Raw genomic sequence first — 26,835 nt, forward strand, 5'->3', positions numbered from 1 at the left:
AATGGGGCGCTGAAGAGATGGCTCAGTAGTTAAGAATATGTACTACTCTTACAGAGGACTTGGGTTTGGTTTCCATCACCCACTTAAGTAGCTCAAACTACCTGTAACTCCAGCTCCAGGAGATACAACACTCTCGTCTGCGAGCACCTACATTCATAAGTGTACATACCTGCACATAGATACATTCATATATTACACATATATTGGTTTTCAAGGCATTTCTCTATGTAGCCCTGGCTGTTCTGGAACTCAGTGTGTAGACCAGGCTGGCCTCAAACTCAGAGATCCACCTGCCTCTGCCTACCAAATGCTGGGATTAAAGGTGGGCGCCACCACTGCCTGGAAAAAATAAAATTTTAAATAAAGAAAATGAGATACAAACTTTATTTGGCTCTGAAGAAAAAGCTATGAGATTTTCAAGAGAAGGAACTGGAAAATGATACCCTGAGCAAAGTAACCTAGGCCCTGAGACATAAACAGGCAAGTCTCTTCCAAATGCAGATCCTGGCTTTACATATTTAGATGTGTGTGTTTAACATGGACAGCCTGGAGAGGCCAGGAGGGTAGAAGGTGGTGCCTGAGGGTGGGAGGAGAGACCTTAAGGGAGGGAGAGAAAGGAGCAAGCAATATTAAAGTAGAAAGGGACAATACTAGCCGTGCAAATACTAAGTGTGGATGGGAGTAGCTGGATGGGGAAATAAGGGAATGGGGAAGAGAAATGTATGGAAAAGATGTATTTTAAAAGTTAATTTAAAATGTAATGGAAGATTGGTTAACAGTTCAGTGGGTAAAGGAGCCTCACCAAACCTGACAATTTGAGTTCAATCCCTGGGATCCACACGGTGGAAGAGAGAACCAGCTCCAGTCAGTTGCTCTCTGGCAGGTACTACTACTACTACTACTACTACTACTACTACTAATAATAATAATAATAATAATAATAATAATAATAAAATCCTAAAAATCCTAGCACTCAGGAGGCAGAGGGAGGAAAATCTCTGTGAATTTGAGGCCAGCCTGGTCTGAATGACTTCCAGGCCAGCTGGAACTATATAGTAAGATCTTATAAAAAGTATATATCAGTTTATCTTAAAAGTATATATATGTGCTGGGCGATGGTGGCACATGCCTTTAATCCTAGCACTTGGGAGGCAGAGGCATGCATATCTCTGTGAGTTCGAAGCCAACCTGGTCTACAGAGCTAGTTCCAGGACAGGCTCCAAAGGTACAGAGAAACCTGTCTCAAACTACAACAACAAAAGTGTGTGTATGTATGTATGTATGTATGTATGTATGTATATAGATGCACACACACACACACACACACACACACACACATTATGAAAAGAGTTTGAAGGGAAGTACCAAGGTACCTCATATAGTGGATAATGCTGCTCACAGAATCATGGATTATTAAAGAAAATTGTAGTACCAGGTTTGGAATACCACCTTGCCGAGTTGTTGGTCTTTTCAAACAATATAGATTATTAGCGTTGCTCTTGCATGCTATAGGACATAAAGAAATCAAGCTAGAAGCTTTCTCCCTATTGACTGGCTTTTCTTGGCCCCCAAAGATGCTATGCAGGCTTCAGGGAAATAAAGGTCAACACTGATCTTACTTAGCTATGAACCCTGCAAGCTATAATACCAGCCTGCCAGATAAGATGTACTTTCTGGTACAGTAGTGGCATGGCTGTTATGGAGGTAACCAACCACTTTCTCTTTAGCTTTGAGGCCCACACCACAGGAAGAATTTATTCCTGGTACTGTAAACCTGGGCCCATCTCTCCCTGCGAGGGATGTAGGCAGCTAATGATTGCTGGGAGATGGGGAGTCATATTCCTTAGTGGTGCAGCCACTAGTAAAGCATTCTTGTTCAAGTGACTTTAATTGAGAAAAATACATAAAAGTAGGAGAGACATTTGTTGGGAAGAAGGGGTTCAGTGAGAGAGAGACGGTGATAAGGAGAAGATACTGGGGAGGATGCCATCAAAGCACATTGTGTATCCTTATGAAGTTATTAAAGAATAAAACAATTAAAAGAATGGGGAGGGTTGGAAAAGTAGCAATTTCTCTTGCAGGCACAGGAAACAACAGTTGGGTGACCAGACCCTGCTGCATCCTGTATAGCTTAGTCCTGGAAGCCTGACTGGGATAATATGTGGATAAACAAATGTAGACATGCATACATAAAAGCTGGAATCTGGTGGGCTGAACCTGCTCTGATAGAGGGCACCTACTATACAACCTGAGAACTTAGCCTTTTTATTATATACAGTGTAACAGAAGGGATTAGCTAGTCTCAATGGGAGGCCTCTGTAATAAAGTCTCAGGTTACAGTTGTGGGAGGAAGAAGCCAGAATTGCTCATTTATAGCACTCACTGTCAGCATCATCAGCATGAGGGCCAAAGGAAGGCCTTGCCAGTTCCCATGGATCTCAGGTATTGGTGTTCTTAGCATGGCCTTGCCTGTCAACCATACATATTCCTCAGTATCATATCTACTCCCCACAGAACCCATATAAAAATGCCGAGTGTGTGGTACACACTCCTACTGCTATGTTGGAGGTGGGCAGAGACAGGAAACTCCTGGGGATTGCTGACCAAGGCACTGTAGCCTAGTTAAGCTCCAGGAAAATGAGAGACCCTGGCTCAGAGGAGGTGGATGGTGTTCCTAAGAATGACACTGATGGGCTGGAGAGATGGCTCAAAGGTTAGGAGGTCCTGAGTTCAATTCCCAGCAAACACATGATGGCTCACAACCATTTATAATGAGATTTGATGCTTTCTTCTTCTTTTTTAAAAAAGAGTGACACCTGAAGGGACCAGACCCTCACCCAGCCCCCTGCTTTAGCAGCCATGACAGGCTGCAGAAAAGACCCAGCAACATGTAGACCTCTGACTCAGCAAAATGTGCTGAGCTTCCTAACCTTGGTGGACCTGCCTAGGGGGTCAAATATCCTCCATGTGACAAGAAACCAATCAGAAGTTAGCTGGCTGTCTCTGGTTGTGCTTTACAGTAAAAGTGATGTAACTGTTGTTACGCCATAGCAACCCCTCTGGGAAGGCCTATAGGCGATCAATTAACACAGGACAGGTCACTCAAGCCCAGAAGTGCACCAATCCCAAGACTCACACCAACCTCTGTGCTGCACAGGTGAGGGAAATAGTTAAGGCAGTTAACTCGTTAAACAATAAAAGACTCTTTGCTTTGCCATCAGAATGGTCTCTTAGTGATCTTAGGGTTAAGAATTTGGGCACAAGACACCAAAAGCTGTCCTCTACATACACAAGTGTGAATTAGAGTGCACTCACACACAAATAAAAGATAACAGTCTGGATACATAGCTTGGTAGTAGAACATTCATGCAGCACACATAAGACCCTATGTTCAACCTCCAGAACCTAACCAATAATAATAATAATGATAATAATAAGAAGAACAACAACAATTATTACAACACAAAAAATATTGAACTTACTTTGTATTTGCATTTGAATTATTGTCTTATTGTCACCCCACCCCAAACATTTTACTGAACATAGAAATTCTGCTGATGTTCATCTGGTCAGGTTGTAAAATGCCAAGTGTTAGACTCAGAGTTAGAACACACTGTTGTTCTAAAAGAAGCAGTAGAAGAATGACTCAGTAACTGTGCAATGCCAGCAACTTTGAACACACAGATTCACACTTTGGAAAGACCCAGGTTTCCTGTCCATATCTCAGCTCATCCATATGTTGATTTTAATATATGATTTGCTTTTGCCTGTTTTTATATTACTTTAAGACTGTACATGATGACATATACCTTTGATCATACCACCGCTGAGGCCAAGGCTCTGAGGTGGAGGCCAGCCTGACCTACAATGTGAGTTCCAGGTCAACCAGTTCTATACAGCAAGACTATGTCTCAAAAACAAAATAACAACAAAACCCTCAAAAACACAAAATTAAATTGAGTTTAAAGAGAAGGAAAAGAAATCTATAAAGAAGAAGTTATTACTCTTGGTGCCAGTTAGAAGGCTCAGTGGGTAAAGGCACCTGCCAAGCCTGACAATTTGTTTCTGCTCTCTAGGACCCACAAGGTAGGAGGAGAGAACTAGTTCCCACAAGTTGTCCTTTGACACAAGTGTGTGTACATATACACACAATGAAACATTTAAAAAATTTAAAGAAATTTTATCCCCTTGGGAAAAGTATGGGGGGGGACTATCCAACACTTACAAATTACTGTACTTGTAGCCTAAACATTGATATTCCATTGATTATAGAAAGTATGATACAATTGTATTATTTTAGTGTCTGTTACTTTTAGCAAGACCTAATGGCACATACTTTTAATCACAGCACTCAGGAACAGAGACAGATGAATCTCTGTGAATTCAATGCCACCTTGGTTTATTTAGCAAAATCTAGGTTAGCCAAGCCTTTATAGTGAGACTTCATCTCAAAAAAGAAAAAGAAAAAAAATTTACCTTTATTTTTCTACTCCTATTATAGCCTTTAATGGCTAAATCTATCTCACCAAATCAGTAAAGATTTAAAAAAAAATTTTTTTTTTTAACACTGGCTTTTTCTTCCCTAGCTGTCCTGAAACTATGTAGACCAGGCTGGCCTTGAGCTCATATAGCTCCACCTGCCTCTGCCTCCTGAGTGCTGGGATTAAAGGTGAGCACCACCACTGCCCAGCCTCAGTAAAGATCTTTTTTTATGTGCATGAGTCTGAGTGTATGTGTGGTGCCACATAAACAAAGGAGTCTGGGTCAGAAGCAGCATCAGATCCCTTGGAAGTAGTATTACAGATGGTTGTGAGCTGGGACCTGAACCCAGATCATTGCTCTTAACCACTGAGATACCTCTCCAGCCCTTGAATTTTTCTTTTAACTTGAAAAAGCAATAAAATAGCCAGGCATGGTGGTATACACTTTAATCCCATCATTTGGGAGGCAGAGGTAGGTGAATCTCTGAGTTTAAGGACAGCCTGTTGTGTATATCAAATTTTGGACCAGCCAGGGTTACGTTGTGAGACATTGTCTAAAGAAAAGAAAAAGGGTAAAAAAAATAATAATAATAAAAATAGATTGTATGCCTCCAAGAAGAGGAACCCCTTAACAAATTAGCACATACATTTGTGCCATGTTCCACTAAGCAAAGATTCCAGGCTGGAAAGAAGTAGGTCAAATATATGAAACCAAACAACTGGATCCAAAAAAAATCAGAGGCTCATAGTTATATAGGATTTGATACATGAGATCAAACTTAATTACTGGTGGAATTGCTCTGAGGCTGCTCATTAGCTAGTGAGTGTCATCTAAATAAACCCATTGTGGTGGTGTTATAAGGTAGGAGGAGGAAGAAAGGTCCCCCAGCTCTCCACAGAGAGGAACTTATTTATCTGCTGATGAGAACTGATTCAAAATCATGTTAATATTTAAGAAGTAAACTAAAAAGCCAGGCAGTAGTGCCACACTCTTTTAATCCCAGTGCTTGGGAGGCAGAGGCAGGCAGACCTCTGTGAGTTCAAGGCCAGCCTGGTCTACAAAGCTACACAGAGAAACCATGACTCGGAAGAAAACAAAAAAAAGTAAACTAAAAAGTACAACTAACTCTCACACCAATAAAGAAAAAGCTGATCATAGTCCAAGTGAAAATTCAAAATTGTTTGCTTGGTCTCTTTCAAGACACATATGAACTCAGTCTCATGCTTCTGACCCTTGTCTTCAAATCCCTAAACTGGAATAAAAACATAAGCCCGAGGAACCACTTCACACCCCAAACACGTGCAAACTTTGTTCAACAGAACATTCTACTGCCAAAATAGTGTTGGCAGAAGTTTGGAACAAAGGCCCTAAGCTGCATGATTTGCTGGCACCAGAGTGCTTTAAAATCTTAACATAATAGACCACTGAGTTTGAGAACTACCAATTCACTCGAGACCCCTCCTCCAAGTTTGACTTGAGAAAGATGGAAGCTATCATCAAGAAGGACTTTATCCTTTCTCCAGAAATAACTGGATTTCCCACTCTTGGTTGTCATGCCTCTATAGCCCTTGGTGGCTGTGTTTACACAGTAAATCTAATGCAGGCTGTTTTGAAACACACGTAAATTCAGTTTTATTGGGTTGCTTTGGTAAGGGATAAGGAGAAAACTACTATACATCAACAAAATTAATTATGACAAACATGTTTAGAGAACACTTGATCCAAAAATTTCCTACACATCACAATTTATTATCTTCAAAAAATGTGTGGGATAGATAGTGAATTTGGTACCAGTCTAGGCTACATGAGACTCTAAAATGTGGGACAAGATATAGAATTACTTGTAAATTGCTATCACTTTACATCCATTTCAGTCAGTCGTCTTACTTCACTAAGTTTGAGTGATCGATGTTTACTTTGTTTATGAATGATATGAGAAAGCCAGAAAAGAAGCCGGGAAGACTTTCTTTCATGAGTGTCAACAATAAAGCACTGTTTGGGCTTATTCTTAAGCCTGACAATGAATAACTGAAAATAAATTGTATTTAAATTTAAAAATTGCAGTTAGACGTCAGCACTCAAGAGGCAGAGCAAGAGGACCTTTGAGTTCAAGGTCAACCTTGTCTACATAGTGAGTTCAGCCAGAGTTAGTGAGACCCTGTATTTAAGAAGAAAAAAAAATGCAGTTAAAAAAAAACCAACATCTCATGGGTTGTGATTTTAAACTATACTTGAAAAATATGAACTATTGTAAAACCATGGCTTGTTTTCTAATAAAAAGACACATTCATAAACACCACCTGCTTCTCACACTTTAAATGTGTCCTAAAGTTCTAGGCTTTCCTTCAATAACTCCATGCAGTTTATTAGTTTCTGCCTTCTTCAGAACCTCCCAAGCACTCTAATTCTTAGCTCCAATGTCATATTTTCACCAGCTTCTAATTTCCACAATGGAAACATTTAGAACAAAATACTTCAGGATGTCAGGGCACAGACTCTAGTTTCAAAGACATTTGTATAGTAGTGCTGCCACCTAAAGATGAAGTGAATAAAAAAAGCAATACAAAGAAAATGACCCACCACTCTCCAGCCCTTCTCATTTTCTGGCCTCTAACCAGAGATTAATAAACATTTTGTTGCTTTTTTAAGTGAGTTCAATTGTTTCCCAATGTATTACTGAGTATCATGGTCTATAGCACAGATCTCAAATTCAAACCTTGTAAGTGTTCCCTCTGATTCTTTTCGGCCTTAACTGCTCTCATATACATATGACATCGAATGATACTTTGAAGACACAATGGAGGGTCATGGACACAATGACTTGAGCTTTCTCCTTCATGGGTGAAACGGTCCTTAAAATTCTGGACAAAACTAATTTTTCCAACTCAAAAGTCCTCATTTATAAAATAGGATTTATCAAGCATCATTTCTACTTTACTCACAGGTTTCACTAGATAAAATTCTTGAAGATTAATGAAGTTTAAAGTTCTATTGCCTAAGAACAGGGCATTTGTCCTGTATAATTCAAAATAACCTTAAAATCTGGCCAGTTATTTAAGTTAGTAACTCTCGTGCTTTAAAACAAAGCAACAATATATTCGTTAATCCGTAAAGAGTCGAGAAAATTTTGAGATGTGCTGATGAGTAATGGGTCGTTTCCTTTTGTTTTTTTTTTATTCACCTCTTTACTTTCCTAAATAATAGGGTGATTTCTTTTGGTGAGCTATATAAAGATGTTGAAAGCAGATTGTTATTTATTCTGCAGACCATCTTTAGCAAATCTGTGTTCTTTGTAGTGTTGAGGATTGAGATGTTATGTGCACCAAAAATCTTCTCAAAGTTGCTAAGATTTCATAAACACTCTTAAAGGGCATTGTATAGTCCTGGATTTCACCATCGCATAGTAATTTATGAAAATTAACTCGCCCCTTTCACTCTCTCTCTCTCCCTCTGCCCAAGGACGCATAAATAATATTTTATCAGGGTTTTGTCCTTAGTCACATTCCCTCAAAGGGGCCCAGCTTCACCTACACTGCGTGGGAGGCTGGGCAGAAACCCCACACTTCCTGTCAGTGGTTCCTGGAGCAAGAGCCTCATCTAGGCTCTCAGCTGTGGCTAATTCCGCCCCTCCAGCCCCTCTTGGCGGGCGTCTGAAGGCCAAGGTGAGACCCTCCCGGGAGATGAAAGGCTCGCTGCATCCGAGCCGGGTGGAGGGAGGGGGCGTGTGACGCGGTGGCGGCGGCAGCCGCAGTGACGCTGAGGCCCTAACGCGGAGCTGGCGCAGGCCCTTCAGGCTTCCTCCCCGGCCCGAGCCCCGCCTGGGCCTCGAGAAGGCCGGCGAGGGGTGAGTCCCCTAGGGGCGCCCCGGGAGCGGGGTGGGGAGAGAACGACCACCCGGGCCCGGGCCGCAGACGCGCCCTGGGGCCTGGGCTGCGGCGTTGACGCGCCAACCGCGGCGAGGGCGCGCTCACGCGTGCGAGGCAGAAACGGGGAGCGCGCTCGGCTACCGCGGCAGCCACGGAGCCGCGAGCGCGAGCCACGGAGGGGGTGGGCAGCGCGGGGCGCGCGCTGACGTCGCCGGGAGTCACGCACGGAGCGCCGGGTTACGCGCCGACGTCTGGCTGCCACGACTCGCCGTGGCGGCGGCGGCGGCGAGCGGATCCCGCTGGGGAAGGAGAAGCAGAGAGAGCCGAAGGGGCTGTGAGTGAGCGGGAGGAGCGGGGTGTCAGGCCGGCCTGCCCGCGGGAGCGAGAGCCGGAGCGAGCGAGCGAGCGAGCGAGGCCCGAGCCGGCCGCGCGGCCGCCGCCGCCGCCTCCTCCCCTCCCCTCCCCTCGCGGCCCGCCCCCGCCCCCGCCCCCGCCCCCGCCCGCAGCCCGCAGCCCGCCCTCCTCGCGGCTCAGCCCGGAGAGCCCGAGCGAGGCGCCGTTCGGCTCGCGCGCCGGCCAGAACAGGTGTGCGCGCGCCTCCCCCTCCCTCCTCCTCGCGCCCGCCTCGCGCGCGCCATCCTCCCTCCAGCCTGCGCCCTCCCTCACCTGCGGCAGGACAGCGCCCGCCAGCCCGCCCGCCCGCCAGCCCCGGTAAGCCCCTCGCGACCTTGCTTGCTGTCACTGTCACACTCGAGGTGCCGCCCACCCTGTCCCTTGCGACTGCCCTCTCAGCCCAGGGATAATTGTGGTGCCATTGCAGACCCAGGCAGTGCAGCAACGCCCCCCCCCCATCCTCGGGCCTGGTGGAGGTGAACAAATGAACCCCCTCCCACAACATCATAGCATCCCTCCCTTAAAAAACAACCCTCCCCCGCAGGCATTGGAGATTATCAATGATGCGTCGCTCCCCCCCCCCCATATCCCATTCCCACACACCACCGTGGCCCGGAGGCCTGGGACCGTGCGCCAGACGTGGCCAACACTCCCAGCACAGCATCCCTGAAGGTGGGAAGAAGAAGGAGAGATCTATAAATTAGATGATTCCACTACCAACCCCTCTCCTGCTCCGCCCCCCCCCCCAAATTACACACGCCCAGGGTGCGTTGTTGTTGTTTTAAGGGCAAAACAAATCGGTGCTGACATCGCACATGAAGCCAGGCCCAAGGATGGGTGACCCAAGCACTAGCTCCAGCGCTAGGTCTCCCTTCTCAGTAGCCAGCTCCACTTTGGGGCGGGGTGGGTGGGAGGGTTGGGAGGGTGGGGGAGGGAGGGATGTGAAGTGAAACTAGATGGTCTTCACTGAGACCAACAGTAGGACCAGAAGTGGCTTGTCATATAGGAAAAGGAATCCTACAAATATAAGTGCCATAAGCCTGAGAGGCCCCAAGAGACCAGCAAGGTATAACGGAGGTGTTGGGGAGGTGTTGGCCGTCGCCCCTCTCCCCCCAAAAATGCTACCTTATTTTCGTTGTCTCTGAGGGGACTCTGGGCCCCTTACGGCTCTGTCCAGCTAAAGGCTGTAAAGCATCTTTGAGCAGCGGTGGTTGTCTACATTATGGTCCCTTGTCCTTGGAAGGGAGATTTACAATAGTCTGGATTTGATTTGGCATCTTTTGGTAGATTGCCAGAGGGGAAAGGAAAATTTTGATTTACTTTAAGACCCCCTTTGTCCCCGCCCAAAAGACTTAAGGGAATTGCGGTTTTGAAAATTGGAGTGTTGACTAGAGTATGGAGAAAGTTGCTGATTTCGGTTCTTTGAGTACAGTACTAGTAAAATCATTTAAGTATCAGACGAAGAGTGAGCTTTTGACATTTGAATTGGTTTTGTTTGGACCTCTGGGGGGTCCATAAAATGTCGGGTTCTGTGAATTGTTTATGGATTTTAGTATGTGTGCTAAATTTAACTCTTCTGCAGATGTTTAAAATGAAAACCGTTTGGAAATGCGAAAATTATAGTTGACTAAATAGTTCTTTTCTGAATTTGAATATTTAGTTCATATCTTTAATTCTAAACACTCATACATTGTCAAAGAAAGCTAATTTTTCTTGAATAGGTAGGCTATTGAAAGCTTCAAAAGGATTCGTGAAATACTGATACTGTAAGATGATTATGTTAATGTTCAGGTTTAGTTGTGAGTGTCCCTTAATTCACTTAGTAGGAACCACAAGAAATGGGGAATTCTTCTGCTTTGAATATTTGCAGCCTAGCATTTTGGTTGTTTTTAATGATTTAAGTATTGAAGATAATTGTCTGGTTTATCTTTTGGGGAAAAGAGGGATTTGGGCTTTGTAAAGTATTAACCTGTTTGTTCTGTTGGAAACTCTACAATCAAGAGTTCACTGCTCAGAGGTAAATAGCCTCTCAAGTTTATTTTATAACTATGTGTTTTTTTTTCTGTAAAGATAAAAGATGAATTTCATTATTTCAGAATTACCAGTAGTTAGGGCAGAGGAAAACTGAGGGGTTTCCCCCCCTTCTTGCTCTGTCTCAGAATCTGTGTCCTGTGCAAAAAAAGAAAAAATGAGGGTAAGTTTGATAAATATGCAGTGATTAAATTTTTTAAAATCTTGATTCTCTTTAAAGTGTGTATATAGTGTTAATAAGGGGGCTCAAAGGACCTAGAAATCTTTATCAGGTAAATGTTAGCAAATTTTGAGTGAAAGGGAAATACTTCTTTTTGATGATTTTTCATTAATATGCATATTTTGCTGTACATATTTCGTTTCTTTTTAGTTTTTTTCTATATTGTAATGAAAGGTAGTCTTACAGCTATGTGTATTAAAGTAATGAATTCAAAGAGCTAAACACTAGAAAAGATTTTTCATTTATCAAGTTACTATATTTAGGTAGTTAACAAAGACTTAAAGTCTCTTTAAATCCACAATTTTCTTAAAGATCTTCAAAGCTAGGATGCAGATAAAATTTTTTAACTCTGCTTAAAGTTCTAAATATTTTAAGACTATCCTGTGAGTTGATATTCATTCCTTCCTGGCTGCCTTTTAAGACGAATGTAATACCTGAAGCCTAAGGAAAGCTGCCTTTTACCTTTTAGTCTGAGAGAAGAAAAAAAAAAACCCACATTTACAGGATTATCCTGAAATTGACGCTCTTGGTGAAGTAGTAAACTAACTTATTGTTGAATTGTTTATGGGGAAAACCAGCCTTGTTTACCTTTTAGATATAAAGAAGAGCTGCTGGCTTGTACTGGTAGAAATCACATATTCAATGAATAGTATAAAGCCACCATATAATTATTCAGAAGTCTCTGTCATTTGCTGGTTTTCACTCAGAATTCCCACTTTTAAGTGTTCAAATGATACTTAATTTGTCTTCTACCTAGAAACTTCATCAGTTGCCTTTTCTCTGAGGAAGAAGTCAATTCCTGGTGATAACTCCCCCTTTCCCCCAGAAAATCAGGGAACTCTCAAATTCAGACTGCTTCAGAACCCCTGGAAATAAGTGTTTGGGACAGCAAGAAATTTAAATTTGCGAAGTTGGTCCGGGAAAGCGAATTCCAAGCCTGGAAGAATGTAGGGACTGGCGGCCTCACCAAAATCTCATTGGCCTTGCTTTCTTGAGCTCTCATTAGGGGGTAGGGTTTGGTTCTTTGCAAAGTAAACTCTTGTAGAAGGGCAGGTGTCACTGCAGACCCGGACTTCACTGGATCTTTCCCCCAGTTTACTTGTGGTAACGTGAGACCTCTCAGTTTAATTCTATGCAGATAACGGCTCTCCGCATTTAGGTTACTGGAGATGCCGAGGGTCTATCCAGGGTCCTGACTGTTACAAGGAACACTTAGGGAGCCTGTAGGCACCTCTGTGTCTTTGGGAATTTGTTTTTTGTGATAGGGAATCCTCTAAAAGTTCCTGTTTCCCTCAACCCAACAGACTTGGGGATGGAGGAGAGAGTGCAGAAAACCAGTACTGAAAAGGCCCTATGTGTAAGTGATTGCTTCTAAATTTGTGAGGCCCATAGCAGAGGTTTCTGTTTCAAAGTGAGCTTCCTCTTCAGGGAGCTCTTTCAGTTATCACTGTATGCAGGTGTCGGTTTCTCAGGCTAGTTCACAGAATTCCCTGGTTTGCTCTTTGGTGGCCAGGGTTCTTTGCCCTGTGTCTTCCTCATTAGTGGGGAAGTAGTGAATGTGGCTAAAGCGAACTAAAACGGGGCTCTTGCTGGGGACAGAGGATGGGAGAAGACAGAGATGCAGAAGACAAAGATAGGTTTGCCCCCAAAATAAAAGGCCATATTAGGGGGCTTTGTGGGCTCAGGACTGGAAAGACACCTGACCCTAGACTGTTCTAATTTTAATTCTTTCCCTGTTGAACAACCATTTAGTTACCGGTTTCTACAGCTAAGTGGGGGAAGGCATCTCCTTATTATGGAAGGAAAGGAGAAGTTCAGCAGGAGTGGAACCCACAGATGAATAGGTATATTACCAGGGTAGAGGCTGCAATCTATGTTGAAAAAGCCAGAGATAAGGCTGCATGATCTGTCTCTAGTAATATGGAGTTTAGGGTCATTGACAAGAGTCCCCAGGAAATAGGCCTTAGCTTTGCCAAAGCTGTCAAGGCTGCACACTGCGGTGAAGGGAGTACGAGCAAGCACTATCTGCCTGGGTGTTGGAAAATGAACCCTAGATTATAGTTTAAGAAGAAAATTTTTATTTCTGAGCCCCATCTTTATTCTTGGACCCCTTTCTGTGTTCACAGAAGATCCTCTTTAGCTATCGCCATCCAAAGACTGGTTGGCCAATTAATGGTCAGTAACCTGTCTGCACAAAATCCAAGCTCTTTTAATATTTTGCTGGTGGTAGGGGGCTCTCTTTGATATTGGGAGTTTTGGGGAGGAAGAGTAAAGGGGTAAGTGAACCTGCTTTAATGAATCCCGTAAGGAACTGCGTTTCCCAGGAAATTCCTGACATTTTTAGTTCATGAATTTCCGAAAGCCTGATTGGTTTTTCTCCTCCATTCTGGGTCCTTCCAAAGAAGAGTGGGCTGGGGGTCTGAATGCTCGGCAGGGCCTGGTTCATCTGCAGAGCTGGCCAACAACCCAGTCTGGGCTGAGCCCTAAGCAGGGTGCCCCCCTTCCCAAATCTCAGAAGGAGGAGGGGGGGGAGGCAAATGAGCAGTCGTGGTCCCAAAGGGGTCTCGCAGCAGGTTTGGGAGTGAGTGTGTGTTTCTTTTCCATTATTATTTGGGAGTAAGGGCATAGCCTACGGAAACAGGCACTGCGGGCGCCCCAGCCCTGGTGCGGCTACTGTCCTCAGCCCAGCTCCCCCCGCTGGTGAGTGCGCCCGCCCGACTGTGCGGGGCTGCGGTTGGGGGGAGGGGGGAGCGGGATCATCTGAGGCCAGAGCCGCTGCCGTGCGCGGGGAGGGGGAGCGGCGGGAGCGAGGGGAGGGAGAGGGGAGGGACGGGCTAGGTGTCTGCTGCTCCGCGCCACTGCTGCCGGCGCCCGGTCCTCGTCCCCAGCAGCCCCCTCTGCAGCTAAGGGTTTACCACCGCAGCACCTCCTTTTTCCTCGCCTGCCTCTTCGGCCACGGCTCTGCGGTAGGAGACAGCCCTGCCGGGTGGCGGGCGACACTGTCTGGGTTTGGGTCTGGGTCAGGCCCACAGGGGAAAGGGAGGCCGTGACTCGGTGTACCCTCTGCATCCTACTCTGCTGTGCTACGCAGGCCCCTCCCCCACATCTTCTCTTTGGGGTCACTGGAAAGCAGAGTCAGGCCTGATCTCTGTGCTTAATATGGCATATGCCCCCCGTGCCCGGACTCCCCCAGTCGAGGCTGCTTAGGGTCTGGGCAACAGAGGTAGCTACGGCGGTGGTGGTGGCAGAGGCTGCGGTGGCAGCAGAACTGCGACGCGGCGCTCCCGCTCCCCCCTCCAGAGAGGGGTGTAGGGCGAGGGCCGGTGGGTGGGCGCCGCCTGGCGGGCAGGCGGGCAGGGTGGCTGGCCTGGGGAAGGGGCGCAGTCACGTGCCGGCGGGCGGGTGGGCGCGTACAGTAGGGCGTCCTGCTACTGTACTGGGGAGTCAGTGCCCTGTTACCGGGTCTCGTCTGTCTCGTCTCTCCCGCAGATCTCGCGAGAGTGGCTGACTGGCTGTGGGGGTTGCGGCGGCAGCAGGCGGAGCCGGGGAGGGAAAGCAGCGGCGGCAGCAGGCGACTGAGGCGGCGGGCGGAGCGGCAGGCGGCGGCGCGGCGGCGGAGCGCAGCATCATGGCGGACCGAGACAGCGGCAGCGAGCAGGGTGGTGCGGCGCTGGGCTCGGGCGGCTCCCTAGGGCACCCAGGCTCGGGCTCAGGCTCCGGCGGGGGCGGTGGTGGCGGCGGGGGCGGCGGCGGCAGTGGCGGCGGCGGCGGGGCCCCGGGGGGGCTGCAGCACGAGACGCAGGAGCTGGCCTCCAAGCGGGTGGACATCCAGAACAAGCGTTTCTACCTGGACGTGAAGCAGAACGCTAAGGGCCGTTTCCTGAAGATCGCTGAGGTGGGCGCTGGCGGCAACAAGAGCCGCCTCACCCTCTCCATGTCTGTGGCCGTGGAGTTCCGCGACTACCTGGGCGACTTCATCGAGCACTACGCTCAGCTGGGCCCCAGCCAGCCGCCCGACCTGGCCCAGGCACAGGACGAGCCACGCCGGGCGCTCAAGAGCGAGTTCCTGGTGCGCGAAAACCGCAAGTACTACATGGATCTCAAGGAGAACCAGCGCGGCCGCTTCCTGCGCATCCGCCAGACAGTCAACCGGGGGCCCGGCCTGGGCTCCACGCAGGGCCAGACCATTGCGCTGCCCGCACAGGGGCTCATCGAGTTCCGTGACGCCCTGGCCAAGCTCATCGACGACTATGGAGTGGAGGAGGAGCCGGCCGAGCTGCCCGAGGGCACCTCCTTGACTGTGGACAACAAGCGCTTCTTCTTCGATGTGGGCTCCAACAAGTACGGCGTGTTTATGCGAGTCAGTGAGGTGAAGCCCACCTACCGCAACTCCATCACCGTGCCCTACAAGGTGTGGGCCAAGTTCGGACACACCTTCTGCAAGTACTCGGAGGAGATGAAGAAGATACAAGAGAAGCAGAGGGAGAAGCGAGCAGCTTGTGAGCAGCTCCACCAGCAGCAGCAGCAGCAGCAGGAGGAGACCACCGCTGCCACCCTGCTACTGCAGGGCGAGGAAGAAGGAGAAGAAGATTGATCAAACTGAATGAAACACACACACACACACACACACACACACACGCATACACACGCATACACGTGCGTGTATACACACACACACACACACACAGCCACACACAGAGAGAAAATATACTGTAAAGAGAAAATAAAAAGTTAAAAAGTAAAAAAAAAAAACTTAAACTCCAAGGGAGCACCACCCACAGAACCTCCACCAACTGACAGTTCTCTTCTTGACTTGCCACCCATCGCTGGATGTTGTCCACTTTATCCACCATGTAAAACAGTAAGCAGCTGCTAAAAACAAAAAACAAAAAAAAATATACAAAAAGTAATAACATTATATGAACTGTGTTTCCTACTTGATTAAAAAATATAAAGAACTGAGTGTTTATTTCCCTAATTAACCAAGAACTTTTGTACACGTTTAAGCTATTATTATTAAAAGTGTTTGCAAAATGGTCAAGATTATAATATTGCTGAATTATATAAAAAGTCCTTTTCATGTTGAGCTAACATTTGACTTTAGCACAAAAAAAAAGAGATATTTTAGAACACGTAAAATAATATTTTTAGTTTTTCTCATTTTGTTACCAAATTTCAAACCTTACATGGAGGCTATTATAGTATATTTGACATCCTATATACCTGTGATTAGAGATGTGTATATATATGAGGGCTAGGCATGCTGTGTGTCTGAGCTTTGTCTAAATGTTATGCAGAAGTTTGTAGAGTTCAAGGTACGTAGGTTTAATTCATGCAAGGTAAACAATAAGTGCTCTCTTTTATACAATATGCATTGCATCTGGACCTTAAACATATAAAAATGGTCAGTGAAACTTCTGTGAACATGAAGAAATTATTAAAAAAGGCATTTAAATGAAATTTGCTAAGTTGTGATTTTTATGGTTGGAACCAAAGTTATTCAAATAGTAAAAGAAAAAAGAGAAAGAAAAAGGAAATTCCCATAATATTTTTCTGCATCTGTTTGCTTTGATTGAGTAGGTGTTTTGTTATTATTGTGTATATGAGATGTACTTGTATTGTTCATAATATATATTTTTTATTATGTGTAGAAAGATTTTAAAAACCTAACTAACGTGCAGCAATTTCCAGTGAACCTGTACTTGGATATCAGGTAGTGAGTCTATTTGTGGTCACTAGCACTGTCTCCTAAACTTGTAAGAGGTCTGAAGCTATCCTTTGATTTTTGCCAGTGCTATTAACTTATGTAGACCTGTTTAAAAGCAAAGCGACACCATTATAGTTATCCTACTGAGCCATGGATTCTGAGTTTCATTTAAAAGTGAAAGCCAAGTTGGTATATGTAAAGGATTTCCATGTAGCTGTGGTGCTAGTTATTACTGGCTACATTATATGTAAGTGTATTTGTGTTCCCCAAGTGTACAAGCCTTCTGTCAAAAGTATGTTCTATCTATTATCACTCATAGTCAAAGTGTAGGGTATGAAAATGCAAGCTTAGGAGAGCACTTTACCAAGCTGGTGTCCTCCACTGAAATTGTTTGTAACGGTAGTCTTTTACAGATTTTCATTTAAAGATGTCTATGTGCTTTTAATTGACAACTAACTTCTTGCTGCTGTATAGTAAAATATTAATATATTTTTTATCATTAAACTGCTGCATGACTATCATCTTTGAGTGAAGAGAAAATGTTATAAAAAAAAAAAAAGATGCCTTAAATACAGTACATTTTGGTTTGGAATTCTGTAGAAAGTATTTTGGTAAAAAAAGAAAAAAGAAAAAAAGAGGATCTTGGATCTTGTCTTGACAGAGAGAGTTCTGGACATGCAATTGTTTCTTGGCAAATCCAGCCATCTAGATCTACCTGCTGTATGTAGAAGAAACCACCTGTAGGACTGGGAAGGTCAGTACCTTTCCCATTGGAAAGCATCCGCCTAGGAAGGCAGAACAGTTGTCTTTTTTGAAGGATTTTTTTTTTCCCCCTGCTGGCTCTTTAGGTTTTGATTTAATATTTTTAAGCTTTCTGGTTGAGTGTTGTCTTTGTTTTTGAGATCTACTGTATGTGTTGAATAACAAGCTATTTTCATTGTACTGTGCGTTTTCCCATTGTTTGCTTTTCATATTCATACAATGTTAAATATGAGGTGACCGTACAATAGTTAGGAGTTTCTTTACTTACAAAAATCACTGGAAATTATTAAATTGCTTTCCCCTTTCCCCAAGGTGCATTTTTTATTATTTTCATATAGTAAAGTTGAGCTTTTACAGTGCATAATGTGACATTTGGAATGCTTATCAACTGCATGTAAACATTAATAACCTGCACTTTTTGTCTTAAGGTTTGTTGAGCTGTTTTGTTCACTGTACTTTAACTGTGATATGGAAAAAAGATTGCATTCTCTGTGCTGTTTCTAATTAGGAAAGAGAATTGCTTTGATTTTGTCTCTTGTTTACTATAGCTTCTTAAAGTTAAGCCTTGTGCTACGAGTTGTTGGAGTACTCCTAGATCAGTGTTTTGTAGTAGCCAGCAGTCAGTAGTGCAAGTCAACAAAAACACAGCAAACTTAGGCAAAGTGTCCTTTCTTTGAGATGCAAGTACTTTCGTAAGGTTTTCTTTAGGGTCAGCTGCCTGAAGTGAAACCTTTCTTACCTATAGACTTCAGATTCTGCTTGGAATCCTACTGGATCAAGAAGCACATGTATTGTGCTGTTGTCTTTACACTATAACAGTTAAACACAATCTTACTAGGACTTTGAATCCATTGTCTGATTTATGGTCAGTGGGTTTAAAAAGAAACCCACATGCAGATCTTTTAAGACTTAAAAAGTGGTCATAGTGAAGACTGAGTGACTGTAAGATGCTCTTTTTGTTTAAAGCATCTCACTTTCTCCCCCCCCCCCCCCATTGACCTCCTAACCTCCCCTCCCCTTCTCCTGTTTCATCCTTCCCCTACATTTCCCCTCCCAGGTGCTCGGTACTTTACCAAGGTTCTATATTTCAGTGTATTATGTTAGAGTCTCTTCTCGTTTTTATTTTACTAGTGAGTAGCCCCAGTTTGTACTGAAAAGGGGGGGTATATTTGACCATATGTGTTATTCATAGAAGACAGTATGATCAAATGTGCCAAAAACAAGCAAACAGAACTTAATTCATGACAAGTATGCCTTATTTTTATTGATCTGCTTTGTCTTACAATTAAGGTCCAAGAGCTTGGTTAAACTATGTTATTTGCCTAAGTAAAAAAAAAGAAAACTTGAAATGCATTGAGATATTGATGTTCTTTAAAATGAGAGACACTGTCAAGTAATTTGATCCAGAAAGCAGCCACCAAATTTGGAGAAAGTGTGTGTGTGTGTGTGTGTGTGTGTGTGTGTGTGTGTGTTGGTGGTGGTGGTGGTGGTGGTGGTGATGGTATTTGTGGGTTTTCCCCCCTTAAATTACCAAATCTCATTTTAAAGCTACCTTTTATTTGTGCCTCCTATTTATCATGCAGATGTTAGAAGCAGCAGTCATCCAGCCACAGAGGGAGCTAAAGTTAACTAACCAGAACTATAGAAATCATCATACATGCCTTTGACAACAAAGGAAGTTCATAAGAAAGCCATGTTGGCTTTTCCTCTACTAGACACACATTTGGAGGTAGTTGAACATTTGCCAAATGAGAAAAAAAAGACAAAGTAGTCAGGAAATACAAACTTTTCCAGCTTCTCAAAAGCCATGGAAAGTAAAAACCAAAACCAGTGGGAAATTTAAAAAACCTTGAAAGTCTCACTTTCTAGTTCCACGCAGGGGTTAATATTTGACTCAAAATGGAAAGTATCAGTTTTTGGTTTGGGCCTTTTTATCTAAAGATGGATAACTATTCCAGTTTGGATTTTTTTTTTTTTTTTTTTTTTCAGGTAATGGAGAAAGCTGCTAGTGATTTTAACCCCTGCTGAAAGGAGACAGATAATTTCATTTGGGAGCAAATATTTATTGCCTTGAGAAATAGCACTGTAATAGTCTATGTTAATTAGTTGTAGAATAACCTTTATCCCTTTCAAGCTATGCAAATTATTAAATAAGTGTAAATTAGAATTCAATTAAAGAGTTGATTATATTGCAATCAGATGGCATTCACAAACTTAACTGAAGCATATACAAATAAAATCTATTAGTTTAAGAGTTTTTCTTTTAATGCTGACATAAATATAATTTAGCTACCTAATGCTGAATACTATTAACATTGTATGATAGGTCTGGGAAGACTGCCTCCTTTTTTTGAAGAAAGAGATTCAGAATTTTTATAATTGTTTTTCATCAAATTTTAATATTTTTGTCAAGTTTTTAGGTATTTAATTTGTAAAACAGTTTGCTTTGTACTGGCATATAGTATTAGGGTATTGATTTTAAACTTTTTGAAGCCAAGTGATCAAGTACATTTGTAATAAAAATCAATGGATCTTTATCAGTTGTACTCACTGTTTTCATTTCTTGTTCTTACCACTGTAGGAATTTGTACATTTTTCTGCAGGAAAATGGAGCTAAATTTGGGTGGAAGGGGGTGGGGAAGATAAATCTGTTGAGAATAATCTGGGTGGATTTGGTGGCCCAAGCACTTCATAGCATAAGATTTAGTATGTTGGAAAAGATGTAATGTCATCTTTTTTCTTCCTGATTTTTTTTAAATGAAACTTAATATTTGGAGAAGTTATCTCAGTTTTGTTTCTACGCTTTACAATGTTGTGTTTTGGCAATGAAACTTTTTAAACACGTTTTTCTCTCGTGACATTTTAGCTTAATTGGCCATCCATGGTGACCCCCACCATGGGCATGAAATCATTTTTATCTTTAGATTGCTTATCCTCTCTTCTCCAGTATTTCCATTAGGTTTTTTTCCCCCTTCATGTATATACTCATATTTCCAGATGATTTTAGAATGGGGCTTCCTGAAATTAATTGGGTAGCTTTCATAGCTCCAGTTTTTTAGATATAAAAGTATACTTTTAATGTTTTCTTCCCCTTAAAAACAGAAAATTATTTCCCCCTTTTTTGTTGTTTCTTGGATATCAGGATGAGATTTTGTTAACAGTGTGAAAGAAAGCTAAGACAAGGGCATCTTGAGTAGAAACAGTGGGTGACAACTGAGTACAACATTCATGGTTGTTATCTCTAAATTTGAATATCAGTCATTTAGAGGGAGCTCATGTTCTATTATAGACTAAGGGAGAGATCTTTTTAATTGCTTAAGCAAATTTACCAGTTTTGTGAGTTTATTTTAAACTTTATCAAATTTTAAAACATTGTTTTCTTCATTGTAAGCCATTTTGGCCATTCATAATAAAAGTAATCACTACTTAAAATGATTGTTTATCCAGCAACATTAATTACCATAGCTCTACAGAGTTTGCAGTGCAATTTTTAAAGAAAAGCTGATTTAAAGATTTATTAAGCTATTTGATCCTAAAACCAAACCTAAATTTAAGGCCTAGGCCATTCAAGTAGTTCTTTTTGAGTAGAAATTTCATTATTATGGGTTGTATGGTGGTGATCTAAACTAGCATTAGCATAGTTTAAATTGGCAAGACTCAAGAGCAACCAGATGAAATATAAGACACGTGGCTGGTTCTAAACAGTTTACCATCTTCCATCTACAAACTGACTACCAGGTTTTGACATTAAAGGGTGTAGGCAACTTAGAACTTCAGGAAAGTTGAATGTGGAAAATAGCCTCTTATTGGTGTTTTTCTTATAAGAATTTTGTAGTTACCCTTCCATTTCTGCCTTCATGCTATGCTTTATGTCTTCTTCCTTCTATTACATTTGGTATCTCCTCCTTCCTGCTTTCCCTCCCTCCCTTCTGTTGTCTAGCTTTTGTGGAAAATTGTCTTGTTGATCAGTATAGAAATGTGGGGGTGATCTTCTATATACAATAAAACTACTTTTTACACACCAGAAACATTTTATTGTTCTTGGAATCATAATATTTTTGTCCTTCCATGAATCATACTTTGTTTTTATTATTGATTTGCATATTAAATTTTTAGCATTTCATGGAAAAATAAAGCTAACAAGTTTTAATTTTCTTGGCTTAGGTTCCCCTTTAGTGATTCAGAAGGCCTATAAGGTTCAAGATCACACTGTTGTGCTTTGCAATTGTGGATGTATTCTTGCTGGTATATATTTTGGTCTAAGATGTCTTAATGCAAAAGGCTTCTAGGAGGATTTAAGTGGCGGTTAAAAGTTACAAGACAGGTGACACCTAGTTACTTGACTAGCTCAAACAGTAATACCAGTCAGGTAATGATTTACACTCATTGATGTTAAGTCAAACTCTGCTGAAATGGACTGACAATTGGCAGTGCAGTTAGTTGTTGGTAGCTCTTGACCTCCTTGCCAAGTATGTCTGACACTGTGGCTCCTCCATTCTCCTTCCTTTATGATCCTACTCATAGCACCTGAATGTCCCTCCTTCAGAAAGAAGTGATGGCTCTTTCCTTTGAACATAGAGAACTGATGATCCAGAAAGATTCCTGTATTTTGAAGTACTTTGGCCTGTTTTGTTTTTGGTTTTGTTTTGTTTTGTTTTGTTTTGTTTTCTGACTGCTGTTTTCCCCATAGTCTTAACTTGGCAATTTGAAGAGCATCTAAATGAGTGCTTGTTAGGAAATCTGTGAATTGAAGAGTGTAAGAAGCATGTGTTTAAGTTACTGAGAACTGAGACTCACTGGTGTGGAAATTGGAGAACAGAAAGGGTAAAGCTGTTTGTTTGTGAATGGGGGTGTGAGAGACAAAAAAGGGAATGGTTGGAAGTAAAGTAGGAGGGATTTTTATTGGCAGTAGGAAGAAGTACTAAGGTGAACTCTGGATGGTGGTTGTTGACTAAGAAAATAAGGTTGAGCTTCACAAAGGAGGTGTCAGTGTGTCCCTTGTCAGCTAAGAGAAAACTGTAGCTAGTGATGATGGTTTATACAAATCTGTCTTGATGTATATGTGTGATGGTTTGAGGATTTATAGCATATCTCCTCCTCTGAACAAATTCAAGTAGCACAACTATGAAATAGCAGCTTTTCTGGTCAAGACAGATTGGTGTTAAGAACTTACTATTTTCAAAAAAAAAAAAAAAAAAAAAAAAAAACTCAGTTCAACCTTTTTCATTTGCCATTTTTAAACTGTCAATGACATTTACCAAACACTATTATCTTGGGCTCTTGTCACAGTATATCTTATGTTTGCATTTCAAGATTATCCTTCTAGTTCACAAGATCCACACTCAATGGACCTTCTTTTACAGACACTTTAGCCTTTGGTCCACATATATTTTTTAGATGACAGTAAACCAGATACAATCACTGAATTGATATTTTAAGTATCTTTTCTATTTCCTTTATATTTGTAGTCCTAGCAGCCATCTAACATTGTGGATCTTAAGAAGCCCTTGGTAATATATTTCCAGAGTTAGACAACATATCCCCTGAATTCGTGTTTCTGTTTGTTTTCCTGGTAGAATAAAGTTAATGTAAATGGGTGTTAATTATAATTTAATATGTCTCCCAGGTTCTTTATAAGGTGAGTTGACAGTGATTAGTTTCTGTTTTATAATCCCCGAGTGTTTTAAATTATTTAAGGTAAATATTTGCATTTAAAGTTACATAGTTCAGATTCAGATTGACTAAATTTACTATGGGTTTATTACCAGTAATTTTGACACATTACTTTCAAGTTTCATTTTAATCAGATCCTTATACATTCCTGTGGGAATTTGTTTTAAAATAGCCAAAAGGAAGTTTTGAGCTGTACTTGGAAGATTATTTTTTTTCTTTTCTCGTGTCAAGTTCATTAACAATAGTGGGATTATTTTTACATAGCTTATTTTGCAGAGTTGGCACTTAGTATAATTTTCACATTTCATTGTGTGTCAGATTTTAAATTGTAGTTAACATACTATGGTTTAAGTCTGTGCAGAGCCTTCTTAAATCGCTCCTCCCTTAGGAATTGTTTTAAAGAAGTGAAGAACCAGTGCTTTGAATGACTGAGACAAGTCTGAAAGGGTTCCTTGAGTCTTGGCAATGGAGATAAATGATAGCCCATTTCTATGCTGCATAGTTTTTAGGGTTTGATAATAATGTAGGAAAGTGCAGAAAAGACTCTGTAAAGTGGCCTGTAAATTTATAGTTTTCATTATTGCACTATTTATCTTTGCACTTGATTTTTCGGAAATTAAAGACTAGTCACTTTCACTTTTGTTTCTAGTCTTTTCTAATTTCTTGCAAAAATTGTTTTCAATATCCCACCCAAAGTTAAACTCATATGCAATTACATATGCTTTATAAGGCCAAGAAAATATTTATTATTAATGTTAGCTATGTAACAGTAGAATTTGTTTTGATACAGTTTTTAATATGGATCTTTATTTGCCAATAAAATTCTTTAAATGTGAGCTTTATTAAGCTGGTTAAGTAAAGAAAAAGCTTAGGATAGGAAATATGTCTATGTATATGAAATTGTGTCTTTCAGATCCAACTTTTCCAGCCTGGTATGGCCTGGCTTTTGAGTGTTGGTATGTTTCATTTAGTGGATGATATCTGAGCCTTACTGGGCACATGCTTAAGAAACTGCAAGTAAAGTAGATGGCAGTTAAGTTTCCTCTTTTGTGTAGCTTTCCATGAAGTCATATAGTTTCTTCGTGGTTTGTGTCACATAACTGGTATTGCATGAAATGACTGTTCCTTTTGAAAATTTAAGATTGACTCACTTTTTGAGGGATGGGGATAGCAAAGGATACAAGACTTTGATTTAACCAGAGGCAGTCTTAGCTTCTTGACACAGCTTCTCTGTGCTCTGCACAGAGAACAAAGAGTGTACCTGTGAATGTGTGATGCTGTATTCAGAACTGCAAAAAAAAGAAATTGAATTTTTTCAATGGAACAGGGAGATGTATTTTTGGCTGGAATTGTTTTTATAAGTCACTCAATGATCTCATTTTCTATTTCTTTCTCTGTAGCTTTTTACACACCTCACACTTAAACCAGCAAGTAAGAGGCCTCTTTTCAGATCTGGTTGGTTACTGAATGTGTTCTGGATTGGGGTATTGATTGTGACATGTTCTTTCCATGTCCTGTTGGTCATTGTGGTTCATAATGTTTGCAAATTCTGTTGAAAATTCAGTGATGTGTTTGAAATGAGAATGTTGCTTACAACATGGTGTGGATGTACGTGGCTAGAGTCTATTGTGGAACCTGTAGCTTTGTTTTTAATTTAAGTAGAAAGTTTAACCATAGTCCAGATTTTCGGGTTATGTACAGAAATTGTGCCAGGTAGTTGTCTAAATGTGGACCAATTTTGGAAATGAAAGTTAATGAATATGGATTTGACTCTAGATAATTCTGTATGCAAAACCGCAAAGCCCACGGCATTAGAGTTACCTACATTTGATGGCCTTAGCTTTTGAAACATGGGTGACATTCAGCATTTTATCTGTAAATTTCCTTGGGAAAAGAAAAGATTCAGTCTTTATACCTTTTCTTGAAGGCTAAATTTATTGCATATGAAAGTGAGAAAATTGTAGCAAGTGGCTTTATTTTTTTAGTGGTGTTTAACCAGCTTAATTCCTTTTCCTACTTTGAAGCACTTATTTCCCAAATATGAGTAAAGGGAAAGATCAGCACCCCCGGGCCATTTTTGTTGTCTGCCTCCATTTCCTAATCCTATCACACAGTGAATTACGGGTATCCCTCTTAAGTCCCTGTAACATTTTGGGGGGGGGGTCACAGATACCTTTGAAAATCTAATGAAAGTGATGGACCCTCTCCCCAGAAAAAAAAATGCACATAATGCAGATAATTTTGCTACAGCCTCAGGGTCATCACTTATCTTCTGAATCCCAAGTTAGGAATTTTTGCTCAGAGAAACTGTGTAGAAAATTATAATGCAAATTAATTGATAAAATTAGGAACTATTGGCTTAAAACATTTCAGATTGGAATTTTTATCATATGGTGGCCCCTACTAGCAAAATGTGATATTGCAACTAGCTTTGTTAGACTTTATAACATCCAGATAGAAGGGAAAAAGAAGTAAAGTTCCGAGAGCTATTTATAAGGAGTCAGGTCTTCTCCAGATATGGGAGCCATTCCTGGTTCAAGGTTAGGGTCCCAGTACCTGACAACTTTAGCAGGGTAGAGTTTGATAAACCACAATGCTCAGGATGCCAAGGGGTTAGTTATTATCTTAACCCCTTCCTCACCAAAAGATTTTAGTTTTGTCTGTTGGGAAAAAAAGATGGCACTAGGGAAAAATAAGTTGCCTTACAACTTTGCTGGAACACATCAGTTTGGTGAAGTATGGGACACTAGTATTATTTTTGAGAAGGTGCATAAAACCAAAGTAAATTATTCTCTATGTAGAACATTATTTACTAGTAACATTTGTTTGGGTGTATTAGCTTTGACAATTTTTACCAGTAAATACTGACTTTATTTAAAACTGGGAGTCCAGTTTACATATAGGATAGTTGATATATCCATTTTCCCCCATGTAAAGAATAGTCTAAAAGATTGATGCATACTTTTTACTCTTCTCTCTTGATACCATGGGGTGGGGTGGGGGAGTACTTTGACTCAACAACTGACAAATATCTTCAAATTTAAAAATCAAGAAGCAGCACTTTAAGTCTAATTCCACACCATTTTAGTGCATGTATTAGTTTAATAATGATTTTTGGTGCATGCCTTTGGGCTTATTCAAAAGTGTACAATAGAAAAGTGTATTTCCTTTCTTAGAAAGGAGATGTTTTTCTACTTTGCAACATGTGATTACAAAAATCTTCCTCTGTGGGAAGATTAACCATGTATTGAACTACTGAAAGTATATATTTTTAGATATACAGAAGGAATCTACACGGGGCAGCATTCAGACCTATATAGAAGTCATAGCTTTCTGTATAGGATCAAAAGGAAGTAACATTAATTACTTAAACAGACTTTGTTGGGTAGAAATACCTTTCGATCTTGCATTGACTTCTTAAAAGAAAATGCCGCAGAAGTTTGCTGAAACTTTTGTTTGAATTTTCTCTGTCAGTGTATTTAGCCCAAATGCAACAGCTTTGGGTTAGCACAATGTAAGAATCAAAACACAAAACTAAATAGTTCAGTCTGGTTTGCCAATCCAGCTTGACCGAAATAAGTAACCAATCACTTGCAAACTGAAAAACCGTCCAACTCCTCTAAGGTTTTGACAAATAACCTTGGCTGATGTGGGAATATTCCTACTTTGAATTATGACCTGACAGTGAAGATTCATGCTTG

At 41.7% G+C, this 26,835-nt stretch overlaps 2 protein-coding genes across 4 annotated transcripts in view; one reads left to right on the forward strand and one right to left on the reverse strand.

The window, feature by feature from the left end:
* Positions 1–26,835, reverse strand: part of Pfdn1 (prefoldin subunit 1) — a 757,967-nt gene that overhangs the window by 574,287 nt on the left and 156,845 nt on the right. The window lies entirely within an intron of this gene.
* On the forward strand, positions 7,987–17,220 carry Pura (purine rich element binding protein A). 2 transcript variants are annotated; one of them, XM_051202398.1, is made up of 2 exons: positions 7,987–8,144; positions 14,482–17,220. In XM_051202398.1, exon 2 carries the CDS (start codon positions 14,621–14,623, stop codon positions 15,584–15,586), a length of 966 nt encoding a protein of 321 aa, XP_051058355.1. In that variant the 5' UTR covers positions 7,987–8,144; positions 14,482–14,620; the 3' UTR covers positions 15,587–17,220. The 2 variants fall into 2 exon arrangements, with proteins under 2 accessions (XP_051058355.1, XP_051058356.1); XM_051202399.1 differs by lacking the exon at positions 7,987–8,144 and adding an exon at positions 8,309–8,326.

The sequence above is a fragment of the Phodopus roborovskii genome, unplaced genomic scaffold (assembly GCF_943737965.1).
Source record: "Phodopus roborovskii unplaced genomic scaffold, PHOROB, whole genome shotgun sequence".
In the NCBI taxonomy this organism is placed as follows: Eukaryota; Metazoa; Chordata; class Mammalia; order Rodentia; family Cricetidae; genus Phodopus; species Phodopus roborovskii.